Source organism: Dreissena polymorpha, chromosome 8 (assembly GCF_020536995.1).
Source record: "Dreissena polymorpha isolate Duluth1 chromosome 8, UMN_Dpol_1.0, whole genome shotgun sequence".
Classification (NCBI taxonomy): domain Eukaryota; kingdom Metazoa; phylum Mollusca; class Bivalvia; order Myida; family Dreissenidae; genus Dreissena; species Dreissena polymorpha.
The window spans coordinates 71,250,442-71,258,590 of record NC_068362.1 but is presented as its reverse complement, the minus strand read 5'-3'; the positions used below and the strand labels follow the sequence as shown (position 1 = coordinate 71,258,590).

The window sequence follows — 8,149 nt, the reverse complement described above, 5'->3', positions numbered from 1 at the left end:
AATTTAACGAATTAACTTAGTAAACGTACGTTAACATGTTACACATGAATAAAATTAACCTTAAGAATGAGTGTTTCGCACGTGAATATTCACATATCGAAAGTTTTCATTTTGGAAAGATTAACCTCCCTTTCTTCTCAATCTACAGTCAGTTACCGCCCCGTTTCACACATAACTTTCATTGTTTACAATACTAAATTCGGTCCGCAAATAATGCGAATTAGCCGTGTACATACATACCTTATTGAGTCCGACGATGACTATGCATTTGACTTACTACGAGAAGTTGAATACATATCACGTTGATGACCATTAATGCAGTCTTTAACACAGGATGGATAAAATAAAAAACGTTTTATAAAAAAAAACTAGTATATGTCTGGTTACAAAGTAATGATAAATCTCCTGTAATGATGTATTGATTCATGCATACTGGCGGAACATATAATGTACACTTGGTTAGTTATTAAACACGAAAAGCAGGTTGGCTCGTCTGATACCTGTGATTTCTATTGATTCCGTGTTTACAGGTATAGCCACCGATGCGGTTATTATAATCGTTGTCAATAAAGCTTAACGTTCGGAACCATTTGCCGCTTATCGGTCGCGTTCGTTCATTTCCGTTTAACATATCATTGCAAACAAAGGTCGCAACAATGTATACCACAAATGTATACAATAAAAGTCGATAGCTATATGTTTATACAATGACATGTAGGCTATACATGTAAACTAAAACACGTATTGCGACGCTACACGATAAATAGATCACTCGGATTAGCTTAGTACATGGACATTTGCTAAATAAACATTGTAAGTGACATGTTTCTGTTTTAATAATTTACATTAAACTCATAAGATAAGTTCGATAATACTATGTTTTTGCTTATGATTCACTATAATAAAACTAAAAACCAATTGTGAGGAAATATGTACTTAACTGTTTGGCATATTATTTCCTCAAACACTTGCGTTTAAAAGACTTAAGAATAAACCGCGAAATCATATACTACACGTTAACAGTATAACTAGGTACATTAAGTAAAACGACATTGAACCTAATAACATCGCATGAGACAAGCAATAAAAACCTCGTTGAAACCATATCTGCGAACCCGGAAGAAGATGAGTGTGTAATGAAAGTATGTTATATCTTAAAACGTAAATGCGGAAGTTTAAGAGGTACGACTTTTACCCTGCATATAAATACCAACAAAAGTATTGCCATCCAAAGTGATGTAAATTGGACGCTCAATACACATTCAAAATAAATCTATGTTGCAAGCAATCGAGATGAGGTGGTCATTGATGCTAATGACGCTGGTGACTCTGATATGTGTCCTAGCAACCTCGAAAGCAGCGAATTCCGGATTTAAAGCCCGGATTACCAAATCAGGCCTCGATTATGGTAAGATTGGATCTTGTTTATATTTAGTTGTAATTCGCTTTAAATCGTCTACAAAGTCAATGGTTTAAGACATTAATTTGCTTCTGTTGATACAAAATTGCCTATTGCGGCTCAATATTGCTGCTTACTGAAAACTCGAACCTTAACCTGAACACAGAGGCTCTCACATATAATTTCATGCATTCTAACCTGTGCTGCATTACTATATGGGGTATTAAGGGTCGTCCTTCTCCGTTTTTTGACTAATATGGCGTGTTTGTCACATTTTGATCATTTATTCGTCACATGATATTTTCATCCACCTGCTATTTTCATACTGCACTGCAAGCATGTGGAATAAGGAAGTAACCAAGTGCACTGAACCATCGGTTAAAAAAAACAAAATTTATATACTCTGAAGTCCGAGTTTGTTTCAATAATGTTATCCCTTTCATAAATGAAATTCGATATGCGACTCAATACTTTGTTGCCATGGATCGATTATGGAGTCATTTGCTCATTGTAATACTTATAACAAACATTTTGTGAGCAACGATACATTCGTAGCTATGTTTAAATGAAATGGAGTTGCTATAAAAGTGTTCATTTCTTGAGAATTTATGGGAACTTACTGGTTAAGCGGAGCAGTTCACGGAATAGCAAAATCATTGAAAACTCGACAAATAAGCAAGAAAGAATCAATCACGCGGAAGACATATTTTTAGGTAGAATTATCGTCAAACAATTCTGTACTGGTACCACTGCCCAGGAAAACGACCGAACGTGTTTGAACATATTTTGTAGTAGAGATTAATATAATGTGTATTATTTGCAATATCGGTTTAAATGGAATGTAATTGAGCACGTTTAGCGTTACTTATGAATAAATTTCGTATACACAATGTTTATCGAAGATGTACACATTATGTTTAAACCGTATGTTTTCGTAACGGTTAACTTACTGTTCGTGACATGTTTTCATTGGAAAGCAAACTTTTTACATTTCGGCAGGTGCATTTTATTTTGACATAGTACTAAGTCACTATGTGTAAACAAAAATAATGCTGTTATGGTTTCCCATTCCATCCGAAAACTTTCCCCGAGATTAAAATATAATTCCCATATGATATATATTAAAGAATAACATTTTTTACACCGGAAGATGTATGGACCTTTATAACCTAAAAAACTGACAAGGCAGATAACAGTGTTTTTTTTTACAATTTAGGGAATGGCGCCGGGTCGCTTTGGATTGCGAAAAATCGCGTCGTTTTGGCTTAAATTGGGGAATAAGTGTTGCCGTTTTTTGGCTAACGAATGCTTTAAAATTGAGTGATAAAGTGATTTTAATATTGCATTTACTAAGGTTCAACTTATAGAGCATGATCAGAGATAAACTAAATGCTGAGATTTATTTAAAAGAAAAAAAAATATGTTTGTTGGAAACCGTCAGATGGGAATGTTTAAGTGCCATTTGGGAAAAATATATACTTTTTTTTCCATTAATAATGGGTCCTTCTACAGGCCCTAAATTTCAACGAAAAAAACACTGGATAATAACAATGTTAGATGTTTTGGAATTGAGGTCGTCTTCCTGATGCATTTGATACTTAGCCTATGTTACGCATTGCTATTAACACTTCCTGTTGTTTCTGGTTTCATCTTGAATATTCCCGTTAATAACTCGATTATTCGACAGAATAGTGTCGGGTGGAGAATAGTATAAGCTTATAAATGTTCTTTTATTATACATTTCACCACCTTACAACAGAATACGAACAACGGACAGTTGTACTGAATATTCTTGTTTTGGGGATGGGATAAGAAAAAAGCACATTGTTTATTTTGGAATATCGTTTTTATGAGGTTATATTCATGTTTTAAAAGTCTGAGAAATGTCGAAAACTTCATAATACAAATTTCCATGTGCGAATAAATATTATTTTCGCAATCCCATTTCAAAAATATAATTACTCACTTGCTGTTATATTTGGTGCCAGCTGAATTTGTTAGGTTACAGCGAGCAACAACATCATCACAATCGCTTGCCTTTTTAACCTAAAACACGAGTTACTTAGTTAATGAAATAAAACAAAAGAATAATTTACATGCAGACCAGACTAGTTTCGCTCGGTTTCCCAGGTCACTTCGGTTAAAAACCCTTGACGCCATACTGTGTTATTAGCATCATTTTTAATTAAAGGTACTTATTATGGGCGTTTTTATTATCATCATCGTGTTTGTCGGAAAACAAAAGTAATATGATTATAGAGATTTAAGCAATGCAGCGAATAAATAGGAGATTTTAAGTCTGAACCGAACTCTTCCTTTGGAATTGACAGATTATATAACTATGTACATTGTTTATTGACTGTGAAGACTATACATCTCTTCGGTAATTGCTTCAAACTAATGTTGATACACAATATGTTTTGTTAAATGGTTAACATATACTGCACGCCTAGTACATGTTTTATTAAAAAAAAATTACTGCAATCAAGTAGACTGATAAGAACCCATAGAGCTACTCCTTTTACCGAAGTCAAATTGCGGTGTGTCAGAGAGTATGAGAGCCGTGGAATTGCGGTGTGTCAGAGAGTAGGAGAGCCGTGGAATTGCGGTGTGTCAGAGAGTATGAGAGTCGTGGAATTGCGATGTGTCAGAGAGTATGAGAGCCGTCGAATTTTTACATTCCTAATGATGTATATTCGAAAATAATAAAATAAAAGATAAAACAATCAATATTGATTGGCAACAAGCAAACAGGTGGTATAGAAATGTCTGACTTTGTAACTTACTCAAAATGTTAAAAAAATAAGTGGATTTAACTATATTGTCATAAACATGAGGCAAATTGGAAAACTATTGCAAAATTATTTTTAAACCAATCTGAAAATTACCTATTAATCTTTAAAATGCATTTAGATTCGTTGAAATCATTACATTGTGTCCATAAAATGCTAACTTGCTCAAAACATGCATATTATCTTATTTCCTCAGAATGCGGAAAAAGGAATGTGTGCACACATGCAGTTGTTGTTTTTTATATTGTGCAGCTTATGACGTAGCAGTGAACGCTATCACCAAGATGGCCAGCACCATCACACTTCCGGACATCAGTGGCGTGATTAGCGGTTTCAGTTATTCGGTCAACAAGTAAGTGAGCGGCCTACGTCCTGACGTTTCAACATTCATTACAGACAATAGCAATCGAATTACCAGTTCTTCACAAATTTTGTTTTTAACACGCCTCTGAAGAATCATGTCAGATTATTTACAATAAAAGTGTATATCATAAAACGCGGGATTTAAGAAGACTGATTGTATTGCATACTAGTATGCAAACCTCGATACCATCTCAAGCTTCACAGCCTATGTGATTAATTAGATGTCACATCTTTTGTGAAGAAAACAAAGATATGGTCATTCACAGCGTCTTCTTGGCTTAAAATAACTCACTCCGCCAGATAGTTTTGTTGACTACCTTTTAGTTGTTTGCTAATATTAAATAACGATAAACAGTCAAAATCAACGAATACTTCGTCAAATAAAGTTAATTCATAAAAAAACAGCGTTCCTTATAAAAACGCCAAATTTTCAACGCTCAATGTGGTCTGGAAACATTGATTTAACAAGATACAAAATGCTCATTTTTATTTGTTTGTGGAACAATATATTCCATTTGAATTTCCTAACATGTCTTCGGGCAGCTTTGAAAGCAAGACGTAGTTCTCGTGAATAATCATTGATAGTTATTAAATAGCGGAGTTCAAGCGAGGACGTCCTACTCTTAGCGATTCAGCAATAAACAAAAGAAAAGAGAGCGTGCACAAAATGAAAGTTTATGAGGGGCCATAAATTACTGAGTGGAACTGCGTCAAAAAAGAATGGGGTTAACCCATGATTTTGAAGTTGCCCGTTATCTATTATAATAGCGCGCGGACCTAATAAAAAGCATAAACAAGTGCGCTCAAAACTATTCAAATTAACGCAAACCGAATGAATCCGATCCTGACTCGAGATCATCCGTAAAGCGAAACAAGATGACATCGTAAAACGATTTTTAGATGCTTAGAGGTTGCAGAATGTTTGTTACTTGTTTTAGGATCTTCCTACTCTCCTATTCTAATTAACCTTCGTATGGCACTTTTTGTTGTTAGAAGTTTAAATATAGCATAATAGTATTGGGTAGTGTTTATGGATTTTAAAACCTTTCAGGAAGTAAAACGGCGAATATTGAGCAAATACTTCACTAAACATTGACAATGACTGTTAACGAAAGTATGAAATAAAAACATATTGAGATAATGTCCGCATTTTAGAGTATCTATTGCAAATCACGTTATAGTAAATTGTTATATATAATACTCATTTGAACATGTTTTAAGCATTTTAAACTCGACGTTGCCTTAATACGAAAAAGCAAACACTGATATACACACTAATAACGTCTGAAAATAGTTAAAAGAGCTTATATTAAATTGCATTAAAATATACTGTTAACGTTATCCTTCTACTTCAAGTGATATTTTGCAGCATTCGTGTGACGTCATTTACCCCACCAGCTAGCGTCATTGGACTGGTACCCGACCAGGGCTTGCAATGGACAGCGAGTGGAGTCGGGGTACAGATAGAAGCATCATTCACATACAAGGCGTGAGTATGGATATGAACTTATCAACAGCAAAGCATATATACGATGCATCTTCGGATTAAAACAAAATATTGTGTATTGACAATTTTGACCGTATTCTCTTACATTACATTTCATTGAATTGCATAGCAAAATGGTTTAGATCTAGCATTTGATGCCGATATAACCAAGTTACTAGTCATTGTCTGTGGTAAAGAGCAAATATAATGAAAATAAATGAAATGCTTTAATTAAAGATTACCGATTTTGATTTTGTCGCCATTTTTCCACTTATTTCTCATACGGATACATAGTAGAATTTTAAAGTAAAACAATCTTATTATATATTTTATTCATAAGTACAGACTAATCGATTTATGTCCGAAACAAAATTTCAAATGATAATATCTTATATTGACCTTTACCTTGTACCTAGAAACCTGGCGGTGAGGCGTTAAACACCGCATTAACATGCTTGTCCCCAATCTCTTGCACGACGGTTACATTACATTCACCTCTGTGTTGGGCTCAGAACGGACTATTTTTATGAAAGCGTCTCATTTATGTCATGATCATTCCAAGCGTTCATCATTGAGGTTACATAATACTAAACAATCTCGTGCACGACGGTTACATTGCATTCACTGCATTAAAGAAAACCATCTCATACCATGATATCTTATATCAGTCTTAATTCATTATTATAAAATTGATATGGTTTTTTTATGTTAAGAAACCAACATACATACACACGTCGAAGCAATTCCTAACGTCACTCAAAAAATATATGTTCAATTGTTTACATTTGTGAAGTGCGTGGAATGATTCCATCTGCGTAAATGGGCAATAAAATAGTTCTAAAGAGTTGCATTAAAACACGCAAGTTTTTGCACGATTTATCGTACATTTAAAAGTCATATTTCTTAATTTAATGCATGCGATCTTAAATATCCAATCAAATATACGTTGAATGCGTTTGTTCGGTTTTATCTATTTTATAGACAAAATGGAGGGCTGAGCCTTTCGAAGAGTTGTATGTGAGAGCAAGGAACGACAACTCTGCGTGGAGATTGGCTTGTCCCTTGTGAAAATTTATTTGACAATCTTTTATTGACTGAGAAAGTTTATTTTCCGGACGCTTGATTTTTCATATTCTATTTTTAACTTTTACCTTGAATTGTGAAATGGACATTGGCATGGCGAGCGTTCAGAGTGTTTTGCTAATGGCAGTTATTATTATGCAAATTTTTCAACAAGTGGAACACAATTGTTTATACAAATTTATTGCAAAGATACAAAAATAATCTTGAAAACTAATCTTAATTATTTAATTTATATTAAATTAGGGACAATAAATACATGTTTAAGCCTCATCATTTATTGAACGATTATTTGGAATTGTAACAGCTATGATAATAAAGGTATTTCAGGCAGCTGCTGCGGCTTATTATGTTATGTTTTATAGTGTTATTGGTATATATAATTACATGTGGTTGCAGACTTTTTATCGGAGGGGATGGAAGTGTCTCTGCCAATATTTCCGGTGTCGGCTTCGATTTGTCCATTGAATTGGGTTGGTGCTATCACTGTTGCCAGTTTGTTGCTAATTTTCCTGTAGCTATTGTTAATGTATTTTTCTTTAATCGTCACATTTTGCTTAAATAAAGTAGTAAATCCAAACATTCAATATAGTGTGTTTGAATGGTTTTGCTGCTGATATCGTTCAACTGTTTCTGCAGCAAAATGGATACAATAAAAACGACAAGGATTTCAATATTTAATCGTCATGTTCAGTTTTGACGGGCAAGTCTTTAACTTGAACTTAATTAGGAGTCAAATAAATATACTATTTTGATTCTAGTAAATGCCGTCATCACAAATTATATACGCACGACACATTCATCTTAAAAAATAATGTTACAGGGGTTGACGCTACCGGTCGCCCCAGCATCTCCACCCGGAAGTGCGTCAGTAGCGTCGGTGATGTGGACATCCAGTTTGACGGCAGCATCCTCGCGTGGTTGCTCAACCTCCTCAAGGGTTTCATCGAGGACGACATCCGGGACATTCTGCCTACCAAGGTTAAGCAACACTATTATGTTGGTCTGAAAAAAATACAACATATATAT

At 34.3% G+C, this 8,149-nt stretch overlaps 1 protein-coding gene across 1 annotated transcript in view; it reads left to right on the top strand.

Moving 5' to 3' along the window:
* Nucleotides 1-1,207: 1,207 nt before the first annotated feature.
* LOC127840622 (lipopolysaccharide-binding protein-like) overlaps nt 1,208-8,149 on the top strand; it is a 9,344-nt gene continuing 2,402 nt past the window's right edge. Inside the window, exons 1-5 of the mRNA XM_052369033.1 lie at nt 1,208-1,408; nt 4,444-4,543; nt 5,924-6,043; nt 7,520-7,593; nt 7,944-8,123. Coding sequence (XP_052224993.1) covers nt 1,276-1,408; nt 4,444-4,543; nt 5,924-6,043; nt 7,520-7,593; nt 7,944-8,123 — 607 coding nt within the window. The 5' untranslated portion in view covers nt 1,208-1,275. The remainder of the gene's footprint in view (nt 1,409-4,443; nt 4,544-5,923; nt 6,044-7,519; nt 7,594-7,943; nt 8,124-8,149) is intronic.